Below are 20,388 nucleotides of genomic sequence, written 5' to 3'. Positions count from 1 at the left end.
TTAAAATGCCTAATGTAAATTGAGACATTAAATACTAGTCAAAATAATTTCTAGTGAATTGAAGAACTGCGTGTATCGCTAAGCTGGTAAGCCGTATTAATTGCTGTATACTATTTATAGGAAGATGGTTATAAATTTTGTTGTACAAGTGAAAAGTGAAAACTTAAAAAGATGTGAATAAAGAAAACTTAGAAAAAGTAAAAATGGAAAGCTTAGGAAGAATTGAAAAATGAAAACTTAGAAAGAAGTAAAAAGTGAAAGTGAAAACTTAGAAAGAAGTTTTATTTTTATAATAAATAAATCAGTTTGATGCCATAGTTTAAGCAATTATTTGCAAAAATTTTATGATAATTAAAAAGTAAAGTAATTACAAAAGTTTAAACTTACGAAAACTAAGTATTCAAATTTAAAAAAAATATAAATACACTGAACATACAGTAAAAACATCAGTGTTACAGCGTGTAGTTAAATTTTATAATAAAAAACGTTTTTTATACGATTGTAACGGTTGCAACGATATTTGTGCAACTATTAGCAATTTTAAAAAAATCTATACGAAGGGACGTCATTAAATTTCATTTAGAAAGTGGAGTGAATTGCGAAAGAATGTGACATAAGAGGGAAAAGGGGTTGGAACTGCGGGAGGGGAAACTGAGACTTTTGAGAAGAGGGAAATTGAGACTTTTAAAAAAGATTTTTTTAAATCTGACAGAAATTTGTAGTTTTTAATTGCTTATCGACGACTGTTACAAACATAATAAAAATATTAATAAAAACAAAGTATTCTTGTTTTCATTTAATTTTTAACTTTTTTAATTTTTTAAGTTTTATATTTCTTACTACATAAGTTAATATTTTATTTATCATTTTATTTAGAATATGACGTTACGACGTTATGAAGTTACATATAGGAATTTTTTCATATATGACTACATCTGGGAGAAAAATATTAACTTATAACGCATTAAATTTTAACCATATGTTGTTACATATAGGAATTTTTTCAGATGTAACTATATCTGGAAAAAAAATATTAACTATTAACGCATTATTTTAACCAGATGTTGAAATTCTTCCAGATGTTATTGGACTTGGAAAAAAATTACCAGATGTAGTTACATCTTCCTAAAGATGTTATTAGGGGTCGTCTAATTTTCAGATGATATTGGACAGATGTTGTTAGAGTAAAAAAAAATACAGATGATCTTGGACAAAAGTGTGCAAATGATATTAGACTACTCCACAGATGTTGTTGGACAGATGTAATCTTTTACCTTTTTTTCGGATTATATGCGAGATAAGAAATAAATCATTAATACAGAAAAAAACATTACAGTGTGATGCTTTCTTAACAAAATATCCTAATTCAACAAAATCTGAAACAAATGTTTAAACTAATTTGGCAATTTTATTAAAACAAGACAATAAATGAGAAATGATCTTGGATTACAATTTTTTTAAGTTTATTGAAACTCTTCTTTGATTCCTGAATCGTGAGGTAACAGGAAGCTTCCTCATTAAATGCTATACTGGAGTGCTCTGTGCCAAGATCAATAGATCTTTTTGGAGTACTTTATTATGAAAAGTTTTACCTAATCTTTTTTTTTTTTTTAAAACAAAATTGACTTTATTTTAAAAACTAAAAAAAATTTGTTGAACAAAACAAAACAAACAAACTAAAAAAAAAAAAAAATTTCTAAATAAAAGTAGGGTGCATAATAAATTTTATTCTTCTAGAAACATTATTAAATTAAGGGGGCGAGTAAAAGGTTATTTATTGTACTATAAAAGTTTTTATCTCGCTTAACGTATAGGTATTAATATATATATTAATATATTAAGCATATATATATATATTTAATAATAATACATAAATAAGAACAGGCTACAAAAGGCGTTTGATAAAATTAATAATTTGTTATCATAGACCATGATTTCTAAATTACAAAAATTGTATTAAAATTATCATTGTTATAAGTCAGACATTTTTAACTAAAGATAAATAGGCGCCAAAATAAAAAACAAAGTGTTACTTAAAAAATGGCAAATAAGTACTTGATAAAAATCACGTAGAAACGCTAGATTGAACTCTATTTAAATTACGCTGAAGCTGTTGGTTTTATTATTTAGATAATGTTAGATGCCATTATATTATACAACAAATTAAATGTCATTATATTAGAAGGTATGTTATTCATACTTGAAAAAGTTTTTGCAATATTTCACAATTATCTCAAAATTGATTTTGCGCTGTAAACTACAAGTAGTATACCTCCAATTAAAATAATCAATAACAACAGAATAATGCACATTATAATGCAACATTTTTTGTTTTTTTTTCCTCGATAGCTTTTTTTTTTTCTTTCATTGCTTGGTCTTTCGTCTTTTTGAGTAGACGTTTCTCCATCGACATTCTAAATAAAATCGCTGTTAAAATAAAATAAATAAATATGAAACAAAGTCAAAATTGTTATGCAATATTGGTCTTACAAATAATAGTCTAATGGAGATCTAATATAAATAAAAAGCTACTAAATTATCTAAGTAATTAAGTCAGATTTTGAGTAGAAACAAAAAACTTTATACTCAAGATTAAATTTTTAAAAAACTTCAAAAAGATTGTTTAGCTATACTAGCTTAGAATGTAAAAAATTCTGTAGAAAGCCGGAGTATATTTAAAAAATTCTGTAGAAAACCGGTGTATATTTAAAAAATTCTGTAGAAAACCAAAATATATTTAAAAAATTCTGTAGAAAACCGGAGTATATCTAAAATTTTATATGAGCTAACAGTTATAGATTTACATTTTTTTTAAAAAGTTCCTGTTTTAAGACAGTTTAAACGGTTATATGAACTTGTGCATTAGTTAATTCAAACCAAAAGTAAATTCCAACACAAACTTGTTTTTATTTTATAAATAGCTCTAGATTTTTTGACTGCATTACTGACGTTAAAAATTTTGGACTGCATTACTGACGCTAAGATTTTTTAAATTGTTATAAAAATTGCCTCATCTTTTAAAAAATATCTTTTCTTCAGCTTGATATACCAATAACGTTTTGTACTTCATCAAAATTTTAGGAGTAAATTGGTATTTCATGTTCCAAGACATAATGCAATTAGAACGCACACCACACAGATAACTCTTCTTTGAATGATGTGTTTACAACTAATAAATTAATATTTATTAACCTTCGATTTAGGACCAACCTTCCACCAGAATTTTATTGCAGTTAAGACTCTCTTTTTTTTTTGATACAATAAATTCATCTTTATTAAAAGTTTTGCAATTCCTAAGGAATTTGTTTTAGCCTTGTCATTTTTTAAATATAATATGTTTAAGAACCTAAACGTAACACAAACCTGAAAGTATTATGACTATTTTTTAAATTGCAACTTTACTTGTTTCATCTTGTTTTTGCATTTCACATGTTAGTGGTAGAGTTTTTTTATTGAGATCATAATAACTTTCTTTTCTTCAGTTGATTGTTAATTTCTTTTCTCAGTTAACAATCATTGATTGTTAATTCCAAAAAGTCATTACTACATCTACCTCTTTAATAAAAACTTCAACCATACAAAAAGTACATAGAAAAGAATAAAAGAAATCATTAACATCAAACCAAACAAATCTTACATCAAATCTAATAGTAACACTGCTTTAGAAAGTATAGCTGTTGCTAACATATTTAACAACTATTATAAAGATACGTCAACCCTTAAGTATAATAATCGTTTTTTCAGAGTATTCAAAGAATTCTATTTTTTTATTCCCGTGACTGAAAAAGAAGTGTCTGATTTACTCTGCAAAATAATAAAGCTTTATACCCAAATAGTGTTTCCTCGTGTGTTCTTTAACTTATTCCTCACGTTATTTAAAAGGCTCTCTTTTTTACGGTCCTGTGCCTACTGGGTCTTTAATAGACCACACTAAGTACCAACCAAATTTTCTTCTGTTTAAAGTTAGTAAAATATATGAAAAAAACCATTGTACAACAGAGTTTATAACTTTTTTGAGAAAAATCAATGTCTCTACAAGCCTCAGTATGATTTTCGCAGGAAACATTCCACAACTCATGTACTTATTAAAATAACTGAGACTGTTAGAAAAGCTCTAGACTAAGTTTTAATAAACTTTTTGCATGTGGTATGTTTCTTTACTTAAAGAAGTCATTTTACTCTCTAAGTCAAGAAACATATTTGACTTAAAGAGTCAAATGACTTCTTTAAGTCAAGTATGTTTCTTGACTTAAAGAGTTACACTTACTACGAATTTGTTGATCACTCCATCCTCCTAAGTAAATTGAAACACTGTATTCGAGCTATTGCTCTCCAACTGTTATCATCATACCTTCTTAATAGATTGATATCTCCGTCATGATGTCAAATCTTTGCCAATAAAATGCTCCGCCAGTGCACCTCGAAGTTCTGTATTAGTGCCATTGCTTTTCCTTATTTTTATAAAGGATCTTAATATTTCTTAAAAGTTTTTAATTGCTTACCGTTTCGCTAACAACACCAACTTACTCCTAACGAACAAATCATTAAAAAAAAATTAACATTAATTAATTAAGTACTAATACCAGCGCAACTGAACTCATCATTTTTAAATCAAGTCAACCTATCAACATTTTTAAATCAAGTCTAAAATCTGTAAACACGTAAACTTCAGACTGCCCAAAAAATAATTTATGTTTCTTCAAAATATCTTAGAATCAATATATATATATATATATATATATATATATATATATATATATATATATATATATATATATATATATATATATATATATATATATATATATATATATATATATATATATATATATATATATTTATATATATATATATATATATATATATATATATATATATATATATATATATATTATATATTACAGTTATATATTATAGGTATATATTACAGTAATATATATTACAGATATGTATTACAGTAATATATTACAGATTATATATATATATATATATATATATATATATATATATATATATATATATTATATATTACAGTTATATATTATAGGTATATATTACAGTAATATATATTACAGATATGTATTACAGTAATATATTACAGATTATATATATATATATATATATATATATATATATATATATATATATATATATATATATATATATATATATATATATATATATATTAGTTCGATCTATAAATGATCTATGGTATGACCAACAATACGTAGAAAATTCATTACTATTTATAGTACTCACCCTATATATGTATATATCAAATGTTGCATTTTGAAAAAAAAAAAATTACTTTTAACGTCAAAGTTTTTTTACAAATAAGTTTTTATAAACCCTTTATGGACCAGTGTTGCCATAAGGTGTAAGAGTTCTTCTATAGTTTACTTAATTCTATAAGAAGGAGAATGCTTTTGTTTGTTATTCAACACCAAGGTGTACACACGCTAAAACTATGCATAATGGTAGAACATACTGTGTAAAAAGTAAACACGAGGATTAATATAGTAGTAGAGGAAAGATGTAATTTTTATTACAGTGATTACTAAACATAAATATTGAATTTATAGGACTGAGTAAAAGTAAATTTATAGTATATATATATATATATATATATATATATATCTATATCTATATATATATATGTATATATATATATATGTATATATATATATATATATATATATATATATATATATATATATATATATATATATATATATATATATATATATATATATATATATAATCTACTATACTATATTTATGTGAGCACTTACTCACTTTTTTTGCTTATCTAAATCGATACAGATTTTTGAGAAAAAGAAGAAAAAAACGAAGAATAATGAATGAAAAGATTGCTGCCCCGTGCCAAACCCTCAGTCGATGTAGCAGCACTCCGAGTCAAGCTATTTGTCAGTCAATATTCTGATGTGATAAATTTTGCAACTAATGGAGATTTGTCTTTTTTATCTGTTTTATTAGATGATTTTTTAGTCAATGAGACTGACAACACTGACAATTGTACTGCTGCTGATGATGATGTTGATGATGACGATAATGAAGATGATGATATACCGCTAGTTATTTTAAAAAAAAGCAAAACGATCACAACAAGATAAAAGAAGACTTCAGATAATCTTGAGAGCTTAAATGAACATCAGTTTAAGAACCAGATAAAATAAGCTCACCTCTTCAATATTTTAAACAAAGCTTACATATTAGTTAAAATATTTTTAAACAGATGAGACATTCTCAATTACATAAAGTGCAATTATATTTCCCAAAAGTTGGTGTTTTACAGGTAATAAAATATTTACTGAATGAAGTTAGCAAAGCAAAAAGATCGGTTTATTTTGTAAAATTATTTAAAAAAATAGAATTTTAGTAATTGACGGCGCCTCTGATCTATAATTAAGCGTTAAACGTTTATCTTCTTATGTCCTTGGTGCAAACAAAATGATAACCTTTCTGAGACAACATATTTATGAAATAAGACTGGAAGCAGTTAGATTGACAACTTTTGAAGAAACGGGAAACAGATAGAATAATCTTATAGAACAATTCAAATCAATCAAAATCCTTGAAAAAGTAAATTTCTAAATCTCGCATTGTTATCACCACAATGTTATCCCCACCTAAGACAAAACCACGCTTATATATTTCACAACCAGCCACAAGTTGTATCGAGAGACTTTTTCACAAATTGAACTTGTGCACCATGAAATACGCTTCCTAGCAACACCGCCGACTCGAAATCGATCAGCTTTTTCAAACCTTGATTACAATATCAGCCCATATACAAATAAGGCAATTACACAAATCAAACATAGTAAGGCTTGGCGCTAAGCTTTGTCAAAAGTTAACAAAATATAAAGTTTTCTATATAATAATAATGTATTAACATCTTACAACAATATTGTGTTACAATATTGATTACTGAATTAAACTAAACTAATATGAAACTTTCAATATTTTTGACGTTATATAACAGAAACTTGGTTTAATTCTGTCGTCGTTAATTTAAACTCAAATTTACTTTTGCCTAGTTTTACGATAATTCCGCAGAAGCAAGAAACAGAAACAAAGCTGGGAGGAGGAGCTTTTGTTTACATTTTTTAAAATATGCATTTGTATAAGACTTTTACTTAACTATTACTGACGGCGACAATCGAAATATGAACAAAAAAAAATAACAAAAAACATTATTAAGTTACTGTTATCGCCCACCATCTTTAATAATTGAATATTTTGTTACTTAAAAAAACAGTTTAAAAAAAAAGGTAACCGCGGAAACAAACAAAATTATTTAATCGGTGATTTTAATTTGTATTGTTTGCAGTATCGCGTTAAATACAACGTTAAAACGTATTGTGGCTTGTTTAAAAACAGAGCTTTTCCGCTCATAGCTAAACTGACAGGATTTACTGAATTGACAATTTAATTAATTGATGTTATAAGAAAGATATTTTTAACCTGTCTCTTGAAAAAAGAATTATAAAAAGCTATGTCTCTGATCATTTTCCTATTTTTTCTTCTCTTTTTTCCTTCATAATTGTAGACTCTTAAGTAACACCAAATCAAAAAAAATTATATAAGCACATTTAAAATACAGCAAATTCATCGCTTGCTCCAACGGCAACCTGTAACCATTTAAATGACGTAATTTTGGCTTATAACACTTTTCTATAAACATTATATAGTGTTTATAAAGTAAATTTTCCCAAAATTGAAAACATAAAAAAATGACTTTCCCATCGATTACCAATAGACAGCAAAAATCTTTAAAACATTATCTCTACTGGACAAAACCCTAGCAAAAAATATTTCACATAGAAATGGTTATTTTGAGTTTGCATCTTTAAAAACAACAAATCTTAATTCCTTTTATGTATTATTTTAAGTGATTTAAATAGATAAACCAAGTAAAGCATTTGAATGATATCAATGGAAACTTCATTACTAATTCATACAAATTTATTTGAAAATGTTCTGTTTAAAACCTTTTCATCTTCTGTTAGAAAAGGAATTTTCTTTGAATTTTGATAAAATTGTTAAATTTATACTTAAGTTGTTTAAAGGATACGATATAATATATAATCTTTTTTTTTACAAAATTGTTAGCGTAAATTAATGGATGCGACATATAGCACAGAATCAACAGAATCACCTTTTTTAAAGCATTTAATACCGCTAATTGCCAAATTCATATGAAAGCGCTCAAACTATATGGAATTAAGAGAAACGTCTTATAATGGATAAAATGTTGTTTAAGTAATCGTGCTCATTATCAGGGGTGCCGAATAGAGGCGGGGGAGGGGTAAAAGGAATAGTTTGTTCAAGGGACGCCGCATACAAAGCAGAAACGTTGAAACCTAAAAACACTAAACTTTATTAAATATTACTTGCGGCGTTTCACAAGGTTTCACAAGGTTAGACCTTTACTTGGACCTCTTCTTATTTATATTTGCTGACGACACATTTTTTTTTTATAGTAAATATTGAAAAAACTAAATGGATTTTTTTCCACTTTCCTAAAAAAACTGGTATCATATGAAACCCCTTTTTATATTTATCGATAATATCTAATAAAAAGAGTAAAAACTATACACTTTTTCGGTATTTTTACAGCTGAAAACCTCACAAGGAGATACCAAGGAGATATCTCCCTTTTATAATGTTGAGAGAATTTAACTTTCGGTTTTTAATTTTTCTTTTTTCAGTTCATTTTATAATAAATTACAGATGAGCTTTAAATGGTAAATATTAATAAATAAAACATTTTAAAAACAGACGGGGACTCAAAGAAGGTATGGTTGATGCAATACCACCTCAATCTTTTTATAGAGCCCTTAATATAATAAAATATTTTCAAAAAGAGTTATATATAGAAATCTATTAAAAATACAAAAATAAACTCAAAAAATATAAAATAAAAGGCATAATAAGAAAGCAAACAAATTTTTTACAATTTATATATAAGATATTTTGCAATAAACTATATTGCAAATTTAGGTATTCAAAGATTTAGAAATATATACAAACATGTACACAAAGATTTAATAATTAATACATTAAAAGACACATATATATCTTAAGTAACTACTAAGAATAATAAGTAAAATTCATTTGAATAAATTTAAAAAAATTTTTTGGAATTATTGTTTCGCAAAATAAAAATGCGTTTTTTTGCTTGAAACTTAAATGAGTTTAATGATTTTACCATATTTGCATTATTTTTTGAAAAGAATTCCATAACTTAGGGCCTCGATATGCTATTGAATATTCTGTATATTTATTTAATTTTCTTGGGAGTTTGAAGCAACTTGATAGGTTTGTTTTTAAGAAATACTTTTGACTTACATTTTTCTTAAACTTACAAATAAAATTTGCTGGAGTTAGGTTATTAATATAATTATATATGAAAATTAGGTGCTAATAAACATTTATTTCGTATACATTCATCATTTTTATATTTTTTATTAAGGATTTAGTATGCTCCCCTCTTTTTTTTCCCGTAAATAATTCTACATGCATGTTTTTGCAAAGTAAGTATTTTATTAAGTTGTGTTGTTTGTGTACTACCCCATGTCATATTAGCATAGTTAATGAAACAATGAATTAAAGAAAAGTATATTAACTTTAAACAAACTGTATTTACATATGGACGAACTCAGTACATAAGATCAATGGTTTTGCTAACTTTTGATTGTACATATTTAATATGGGGAAGCCAAGATAAATTATTGTCAACAAGTATTCCTAAAAACTTAATATTGTCTTGCTTTTTTATTTGTATGTTATTTAAAAATAAGTCTGGTAATTTAAGGGGAAGATTTTCTTCTTGCATTTTTTTATGAAATAAGGTATACTTTGTTTTTCAAAATTCATGTCTTCAAAAAGTTGTTTGATCCTATTGTTGGAAAGAAATAGGTTTGTATTATCTGCAAACATAATTGGGTTTAACTTTACTGATGCATTATTTAAGTCATTTACATAAACTAAGAATAAGAGAGGACCAAGCATCGATCCTTGCAGTACTCCACACGAGATTTAAAGTATTCAATGTTTCTAATTTAGAACATATTGTTTTCTATCAGTGAGGTAACTTTTAATTTAATAGTAGATAGTAGACTACAGTAGACTCCATAATGCTTCAACTATTCTAACAAAATACAATGATCAACCGTGTCAAAAGCTTTTGAGAGGTCGAAAAATATACCTGAAGTAAATTTGTTTTCGTTAAAACCATTATTTATTTGATCAACATTTTGAACAACAATTCAATACAAGCGAGTTCAGTTGAATGGTTTTTCTGAAATCTAAATTGTTTTGAATAAAAAAAAATTGTTTTTAGTAAAATGATCAAAGATTCTATTGTAAATTATACCTTTGAATATTTTTGAAAATAAAATAAATATAAATTGAAAGCATTAATATGGACAGGTAGTTGGAAACGTTAGAATGATCATCATTTTTATATATTGGAAATACTTTTGCTAATTTTATTACATCAGGAAATACCCCTTGATCTAAAGAAAATTTTACTATATAAAACAACGGTTTACTAATACTTTTTTTATTTGCAACAAGTATTTTACTGGGTATATCATCAAAAATCAAGATCAATTTTCATTATTTAAATGTTTTACAGTTGTTTTGTTTATACTGATTAAAAATATATTTTTCATGTTATTTATGTCTTATGATTAACCTTATATTATTATTTATATAATTTTTAAAATTGTTTTTTTTTATAAATCAACTGTTAATTCCAACTTTATAAAGTCGAACTTAACAAACAATTTTAAAAGTTGTATAAAAAGTAATAATAAACTTAAATCAAAATTACGAAAAAACGGGAGATAGAACCCATTCTTACATCTGTTAGTTTGTTTTCCAACCAATATTGTATACAATTATATCAAAGTATATACAATCTATCGATGTTCTTGGAATTCTTAAACGCACATTCAAACATTAGACATTATTCCGCGTCCTTTACAGCTCTTATGTAAGGCCTTTTGAGTATTGCTTAGTAGCATGAGGACCTTTTTTAATTGAAAATATAAACGCTCTTGAAGCTGTTCAAAATTGAACCACAAAACTTGTCCCATATTTTCGTGTCATAAAGCCAAGGACCGCTGCTCGGCCATCGGTAACCAATCACCTAAAAATTGACAGCGCCTAAACGATCTTATACAATATTTTAAGATTTACCGCGACATAAGCAAAGTCAAGTGGATTGAATCACCATCTCCAGCTCCTGCACTTGCACAATCTGGATCAGTTGGTGATCTTCGGGGGTTTTTCCCATCGCTTTCGGGCACCAGGAATTATTAAATGAGTAGCTCGCAAACCCTTTTTAGGCTACGGTATAGCAGCCGATTGGAGTGCACTACCACCTGATCTCATTACCTTCAATAGAAATGTGCCAGAAATTGTCAACATTTACACTTTCAAAAAGAAACTTGACAGATTATTTGGCTCACTTTCAAAAAAAATTTATAATCGTACTCTGTTTCTCGTTTGGGAATGTTATTAACTCTATGTACCGATTATTTTTATTTATTTTTGTTTGGTAATCTTTTATACTGAATCTACCATACCAGGGGGTTGCTTTCCCAGTTTCACGGATTTTTTCGTTGTAGATTAAATTTAATAATAAAAATAATGATATTACTTAAATGATAACACAAAATGATTTAAGCTCAATTTAACTTTTTTATTCTTTTAATTAAACAAATTTAATTTAAGAGAATCTCAACTCCAAAATGGAGCTTATTATATATTTTAATAATTTATAACATTACAAAAAAGAGCTTATTAAATATAATAAAGACTTATTAAAAATACCTTTTGTTGTTAAAGGAACTTTTTCATTGAACCGGTTTAAAAAAAAAAAAAAAATTCAAATAAAACGGATAAAGTAACGAGATAACTGAGATTTAATCAATTAAACAAGAGATTTTATAATTAAACTGAATTTTAATTAACTAAACCGAGGTTTGACTAACTACACTGAGGTTTAACTAATTAAACAGATGGCTAAGTAATTAAACTAAATTTTAATTGTGTAAACTTAAGTTAAATTAACAAAACTAAAGTCTAACTTACCAAAAGAGGGTTGAAAACTAAACAGAAAACTAATCAATAAAATATTTAATTAAGTAAATAGAGGTTTAATTATGTAAATCGAGATTTAATTAAGTAAACCGAGCTTTTTATTAAGTAAACATAGGTTTAATTATGTAAACCAAAATTTAACTAAGTAAACCTAACTTTAATTAACTAAACCGAGATTTAACTAATTAAACCAAGTTCCAATTCAAATAACAGACGCATAATTAAATTCACCAAAGTTTAATTCATTAAACCAAGGACTTATGGTAAATTACCATTTGTTTCAATATTTTAAAAGTATTATTATAAATTTTTTAAATGTTTTTTTAACTCACCTCATCTTCCTCCTCGATGTAAACCTTTTTTTCATAAGTAGGTGGTTTAACTGATAATGCAGTATAGGGTGGTAAAACGTCGTCAGCCGGAGTTATTGAAACTCTATATTGACGACTTTTTGCTCTGTATCTGCCATCATTAGAAGTTGTTGTATAAAACGTTATTCCATCTGCTTCGGTATTTTGTTGATTTATAGTAGTAACAGAAGAATTTCCTTTAATTACTAATGAAGTTACACTGTTTCTAGCTTGAATTTTAGTTGAATTTTGCAAAACCGTAAATTGCATCGGAGTATATCCATTATTTATTGTGTAAAATCCACTTTCCATTTCGGTGTATCCGTCATTACTAACTCCCAAATCGTTCTCGGGAATCATTTGCATTTTTACGCAGTGTTATTTACAAGCGCAAACAACTTTGAATAAGCTTCTCGGGAAACAACTCAACTAAAAAAATTTTTTTTAACAGTATGAGCAATATTTTGACAGTTTTAATAAAGTCACATACTATGTAATTAACGCGTCATAATATAATATGATTTAGTTATAAATTTTCTCTATAAAATAACATGATATTGTTCTGTGATAATTTTTTCTCTATAGTGATATAAAAAGTAATTTTAAAATGGCATACTTATTAAACAGCAAGTTGAAAAAATCAATATAAAATGATATCTGAGCAACATAATCACCAAGCGCCAAAAAAATATATTGCAATTTTGTAACTGTTATAACAAGAGCGGATATAGCATTAAGAAAAAGTGATCAATAATTTTTTGAAACAAAACTCCTCCACTAGCCAATAGGGCGTAAAAATATCTTCAATTCTGGAAAATTGGAGGTGATAGTCCGTGACCTTTTTTAGGACGTTGTTGTGAAAGCAGAATCACTCAAAATGTTAAGAATATTGTAAGCCGATTTTGAGCATTTGCGCATGCACTTTTTGACGGAACTTTTATTTTATCTAATTTTACCAATTATCGACAGCGACCGTTTCTATACTTATTCCTTACTTCAATACTTTATAGAAAGCGGTAGAAAAATAGAAGAAAAATAGCAATATATATAGAATAACTATACATATTGTCTACATTTAAAAGTTATGAAAAAAAAAAGTTTATAAGATTAACTTTAAAAAACTTTAAACACTGCGCTATTTACCAACTGTTCAGATATTAGTACCAGTCTAAATAATATTTAGAATACCCGCTTGAAATGTGTTGATTAATTACAATCGATATAAAAATTGTGTAGATTAATGGACTTACCATGACACGTATAGTACGGGCCTACTATAATTACACGGCTGGGTTTGTTGATTTTTACGGCAAAAAATTAGGATTTATTTGTTTTATTTGTTTTAATAAACGATATTTTTAAACAGAAGGCTTTGATTTTCTTGTTATATATAATACTTTTTGATTATTTATGAATTTTGTTATGAATTAAATTACGAGGAACTTATTAATTTTGATGCTTTAAATAAGATTTTAATTAAGTAATAATTATATGAATATTACAGTAATATAAATAGTACAAGTAATATAAATAATACAGGTAATATAACTTAAATACAATATTTAAATTAGATGCATTTATAACTCGTTTATGCTCTTGAGATTTTTTTTATTGTGCTTCAAAAAATAAGAAATTTCATTTTCATACCAAGAGTTCTTAATACAACGCCAAACAAGTGTGCAGTGATATACTGTTGCAGGGGGTACAAAAGTAAATAATCAAATACAAATGCGAATCCTCTTAAATTGACTTTAGAACCAAGTATTTATAACAAAGAAAATAGTGTTTTTGCGTTTCCTGATGCTGTAAAAAAACCTGAATTGAGAAAAAAATGAATTAAGTTTGTTAATAGAAAAAATTGGTTTTCTACAGAGCATTCAGGTGTTTGTAGTGCACACTTTGATCCAAAATTTCTAAAGCACGGTGTTAGAATGACTCTTATTTATGATCTTAATCCAATACCGACTATTTATAAAAATGATGCAATAAAAAAATTTTACCTTCTTTGTTATTATCTATTCCAGGTCCATCTAAAAAATCTCCCACTAGATGTGTCAAAAGCATTCAAGATGAATTAGATATTTTTATTGGAAAAGATTCTATCAAAAACCTAAATATATTAGATTCATCTTCAAGTCCTGTTGGCTTTATTTTCCAAAAATTTGACTCCCATGTTTTATATTATCATACTTTTAATGTGGTATCTATTGATAATGCTCTCTGTATTGAACCAATACAAGTTGATATTACTTTGATGTAAAGTTGCATCACAATGGATGTCAAATTCCTCTTCCAAAGTGGTTTAAGCAAAACCAATATTTACTTAAAATATTAGCATATTAGAAAGCCTTGCATCATTTATGTGGATTTTTGTTGCAGAAAAAACCAACACTATTTTAGATGAAATTCATAGTAACCAATATTATAAACTGAAAGGCAGAAAACCATATTTATCTGAAGTTCTTTGTTTTTCATTACTGCAGTGCTATACATTCAATTACAAGAAAAAAGACCTCTACCGTCATTGTCTGTTTTAAGACTGTATTTTAATGTTGGATGAAATGTACAGAAATGTAGTGAGTATAGTGGCGGTAGGTATGTTGGTTTGAATAAAAATTGCAACTTTTTAAAAAGTATCCTTGTTTTTATACTTGTAAGTTAAAAATAATCTATCCCTTATGTCATAAAGTCTTGTCCAACAACAGAAATAAATGGAAATACAGTTTTCCTTGAAACTAAAGAAAGTTTGTCAGTTTTAAAATTAGCAGGATTTAATGTACGTTCAATAGTTGCTGACAATCATTCGACAAATGTATCAGATTAAGGGTAGTTAATTAAATGCTTCGAAACTGGTTAATCTGAAGGAGATCATTTTATAAGAAAAAAAATTAACCTTATGTATGATAGTGTTCATCTCTTAAAAAATATTCGAAATAATCTTTTCATTTCTAAGCGATTTGTACTCCCTGTGTTCCATTGGCGTTGATTTATTGATTCTATTTCAGCTACTGCTGGTGAAATAACTTCTTCTTAAAATTTACGAAAAGGATGAAAAATTTAGTGGTAATTTACGTAAGACACATAAACTCACATTTCAAACTTTACTTCCAGGAAATGATAAGCAAAAAAAACACTTCCAGGAAGTGTTCTTCTTGCTTTGAATGTTTTTCATGAGACTACGTTAGCTGCCAATAAAATTTATTTTCCACAAGGTTTATCTGCACTGAATTTTTACACCTTGGTAATAGTTGGTGATTAATATCGAATTCAAAGTCAAAATATTCAAATAACTATATTGTTTATGTAGTTGTGATGGAAGATAAAAAAAAAAGAAATCTTAAATTGTTTTTCGAAGTGGATTAATGAATGTAAAATAATGCAGTTAAAAGCACGTGGAAAGTTTACTTTTAGCAAACAAACAGCAAAAAAATGACACATCTAATGTGTCCTCAGCATTTTATAAATGCTATAATATTTATTAATAATATAATTATAAGCATATATTTCAACAACAAGAAAAAGATTATTAATGGTGGAAAAAGAAAAGACGAGATCGCTTCTTTTAAATCCAAAAGAACCAAATAAAGGCATAATGATTAATTTATTTGTTGTTGTTAATTTCACAATATTTTAAAATTTTATTGTGATTTTATGTTTATATCACTTTAAAAAAAAAAGAGTTTTAAACAATTGTTTATTTATTTTAATAATTTCTATTTTTATAATTCCAGCGTTTTTTATGAAAAATTCAATAATTTTTTTAAAAAAAACTGGCCTCCTAATTTTTTGCCGTAAAAACCAACAAACCGTGTAATTATAGTACCCATGATTTATGGTAAGTCAATTCCACACCGACCAATTCTATAAATATTCTTTATTATCAATAATTTTTTTGTAAGAGGTAGAAAAGATCTTTAAAATCTTTGTTTTGAGTTAACTATTAATTTTCAATAACTTCTTAGTGTAAAATTGTAAACTTCTATAAAAAAAACGGGAACGAGCTTATTAGTTTTTTCTTTATTGAGAATTTTTTTCTTTATTAATTTCTCAATTAATAAAATTTTCTTAATTTTTTAGAATTTTTTAATTTTAATTTTTTAAATTTCTTAATTCTTAAGATATTTAATTTAACTTTCAAACAAGTTTTAATTAAACTTTATTTTTCAGACCATTCGCAGCTTATTCGGACCCTCGCCCCGTTATTTAATTTTGCAGAAAATAGAAAAGAAAATTTGAAATGTAAAATTTTTTTTCCTCTAGGAAATAAACTTGTCTCTTTAATGTGTGTCAAACATGCAGACTTAACTAATAACCTAAGCACATTAATAACATAAGTATTTCTATCATGACTTACGCACAACAAATTTCTCCCGATGTTTTAATGTTTTTAGAAATTTAAGCTTTTAAACAATTCTCTCACTTTCATTTATTATAGATTATAACATCTTATACATGTTATGTATATAATATCTATACAACTTTATAAACGTTTTATTTTGTATTTTAAAAAGTTTAAAAGAAATTGAAAAAAAAATTAAAAAAAAATTAAGGTGCAATGACCGTCGTGAGTTCCGTGTCAAACACGCACAAATGAGTAACGGCAGCAGCAGTGGCAGCATTAAGTTCAATATAAATATATAAAAGAATAACAGATAACTATTTAGGTGCTCCAAGTAGTTCTAACAGTCTTATCACAGAACACCGCGCTAATAGTATAATTAATAGGATTTAAGGAGGTTTAGACCTCCTTTTTTACCTATGATGCATATATGACCAAAGCAGGTTTTGAACTTTAGATCGGTTTTAAAGCCAATTACACTCTAATTAGAGTGAATTATGTTAGCATATTAATTTCTAATGACATTTGGCTTTTTTTATGCAATATTTAAGGAATATCAATATTTGTTAATTTCTTTAATTCGTGAAGCTCGTTTATCTAGTGCGTTGCCTATAAATCAAGTGGTTGAAGGTTTGAGAATGTTTTAATGTGTAATATTTATTTTTTATTATTATTTTTTAATTCTAAGATTACATTTGTTGATTACAATCAAGGTTTCTGAAAGAAGATCGTAGGAGAGAAAGTAGGGAGAAGAAGGACGCGGGAGAATTGGGGCATCTCTAAAATTCCAATTAAGAAAGGTTCTTAATCACTGCTATCTAATGTAAATAATGAGATTTCCCCCTTTCTATTTAGCCGAAATCTCATTGTCTTCTTGCGTGTAGTAAAAACCCCACTTTTGAAAAGTACCCCTAAAAAGATTTTTTAAGAGGTGAAGTGTTCAAAGAAAATTAATTGTTGTCCTATTTTTCCCTCAACACATTTGTGTAGTTTGATGTACAGCCTAAACTAAAGAAGCTATTTGACTTTAAATTACCACAAAAATACTATAATTTCTAAAATTTTAAGTATTATAAAAACATTATTTGAGTAAAAATATGGCATATGCAAAATATCTATCATAATATGTCAAAAATATTGGCTGGGAGTGCAAGGTATTGATTTCCACCACCAGAAGAAGGATGTATCATCATATTAAAGAATCTTATTTAAAATATTTATTAAAAAAAAAATTTGTTTAATACTTTTATTCACTGGCTTTAAAACTTTTGTGAATGAGGCGACTTCGGTTGGTTTTGGACATATGTTTAGAGGGTGGTTCCGGACGACTTAATCCATTTGCATACTAAAAATTAGGAAGCTTTTTTATATAAATAGTAATACATTTAATATAATACACAAACCAATAATAATAATTTATTTAATTCCAATTAAAAGATCTAGATTTTTTAAAGTGTTTATTTATTTTCATTAGTAAAAAGCTTAAAGCTGTTTATATTTCTTAACGATGACATTTTCCTTCTCATTCCTTATATATCATAGGTAAATTTTTAAATGTGTTGAGAACATTCAAATGCTAATTAATTATATATTACATTTGTGTCACACAGGTAAAAAAGAGGTAAAACCATGGTTAAACTATATGCTTACATTATGTTTGTGGCTACATTCCAATTTTGAAACATGTCTTTTTTTTAACAGTTTTTCTTTAATGTTTTGTATATTATTAAGGAACGCAATAATTACTATTTTTGTTTCTAATTCAATAAATAAGTGTTTATTATTTTAAAAAAGCCTTTCGACATTTTGTTTTCTGTTTGTACACGTGTACAATCTATTTTTTCCTTAAGTGTACAAGACCTGACTTTCCCCTAGTGGAAAGTCAGGTCCTTTAGACTAGTGAAAACCTCTTAGGTGTTTTAAAGAAGATTACGTGGTTTACGATATTAATAATTTTTAAATAACAACTTTTATTAATATATTGTTAACTACTCACTTATCCCACTTTACCCCACACCTGTCCCACTTTTTTTTTTTCTTCTTAATTACAGTTTTTATACAAATATAAGTAAAATAATAAGTTATCTTACATTAATTTAAATTAATTATAAATAAAGATATCATTTACAAATAAAGATATCGTTAGAAAATAAAGAAAGATAGCGGAATAAAGAAACGGAAAACTTGTAGCTTGATTATTTATATCTTGGCTATTTAAAATATTATAATCTAATTTTTGAAAATAACACATTTTAATATTTATATAACATTCTATTTAAATAATTCTTTTATAACCTTTAGCTCATTTTAGAAAAACCATTAATCATATATCATATGTGATAAATAGAAAAACCATTAATCATATGTGATAAATAGAAAAACCATTAATCATATATCATATGTGATAAATAGAAAAACCATTAATCATATATCATATGTGATAAATAGAAAAACCATTAATCATATATCATATGTGATAAATAGAAAAACCATTAATCATATATCATATGTGATAAATAGAAAAACCATTAATCATATATCATATGTGATAAATAGCTAAAATTAGAATTATTCATACTCCAGAGTATACTTGGTGTCTCAAAAATAATTTCGTCTGTACTTTTTTTTTACACATACATACACATATACAAAATATATACTTTACCCCACACCTGTCCCACTTTACTCCAATGGCACGGTTCCTCTAAAATTAAAAAAAAATATATACTATATATTATAAAAAAGATTTTGAAGCTATTCTAGAAATACTTTTTAATGTCCTGCCTTCCGGTATTGATATTAACGTCAAAACTTTTTACAAGCGTATATTAAAAAATAATCATAATAAAATGTTGTATAATACCTATTTTCTAATATATATATATATATATATATATATATATATATATATATATATATATATATATATATATATATATATATATATATATATATATATATATATATATATATATATATATATATGTATATATATGTATATATATCGTCCTTTATTACATTTTAAAACATTTCGTTAATATTTCATAAAATTTACAAGCTAAAATATTATAATATAAACAATTACAAGTGAAGATTTTTAATATATATATATAAAACACAGTAAAATTTTAGGACACGCTTCAGGTACGTTAGTAAACAATAATATGCTATTAAAACAGTTCAATGTACTTTTCATTTCAAAATCAAATTAAGCTTTAGCTACCAAGACTAGTGCGTTTCATATTTTATCAATTTTTGAAACTAAACTTGCGAATCGATTTATAAATGGATCATTTTTATGAAAATAAGTTTCAGCAAAAAAAAAGTATATATATAATTTTTATGGTCCCCGCCAGTTCGATTTTGGGCAAAAATGTTGGGTGTTTTAAACGCCTTGCGGGGACCTTAAGAATTATGCTATAAAATTTTTATTTTTTTAAATAATATATGATGGTTAAATATTAATTACATAAAAGGAGCATGTTCAAAAAACTAAGATACGTCTTCGTCTTTTTTTTATCCAATTTCAGAAGATTCTGTAGAATAATCTCTTTTTTTAAT

At 25.9% G+C, this 20,388-nt stretch overlaps 1 protein-coding gene across 1 annotated transcript; it reads right to left on the bottom strand.

The window, feature by feature from the left end:
- Window positions 1-1,905: 1,905 nt before the first annotated feature.
- LOC124806691 (uncharacterized) lies at window positions 1,906-12,942 on the bottom strand. The gene is made up of 2 exons (XM_065800676.1): window positions 12,471-12,942; window positions 1,906-2,414 (listed from the first exon to the last, which is right to left on the bottom strand). Exons 1-2 carry the CDS (start codon window positions 12,852-12,854, stop codon window positions 2,229-2,231), a joined length of 570 nt encoding a protein of 189 aa, XP_065656748.1. The 5' UTR covers window positions 12,855-12,942; the 3' UTR covers window positions 1,906-2,228.
- Between the last annotated feature and the right edge of the window lie 7,446 nt (window positions 12,943-20,388).

This window comes from Hydra vulgaris, chromosome 07 (genome assembly GCF_038396675.1).
Source record: "Hydra vulgaris chromosome 07, alternate assembly HydraT2T_AEP".
Lineage (NCBI taxonomy): Eukaryota > Metazoa > Cnidaria > Hydrozoa > Anthoathecata > Hydridae > Hydra > Hydra vulgaris.
Note: the sequence above shows the minus strand (reverse complement) of the source record. Positions and strands in the feature narration are given on the sequence as shown.

Bases quoted from the DNA above. Each gene is read 5' to 3' on its own strand.
- LOC124806691 (XM_065800676.1), bottom strand. From the start codon at position 12,854: ATGCAAATGATTCCCGAGAACGATTTGGGAGTTAGTAATGACGGATAC. The intron at 2,415-12,470 runs GTGAGTTAAAAA...GATTTTATTTAG, and splicing joins ACATCGAGGAGGAAGATGAG to AATGTCGATGGAGAAACGTC.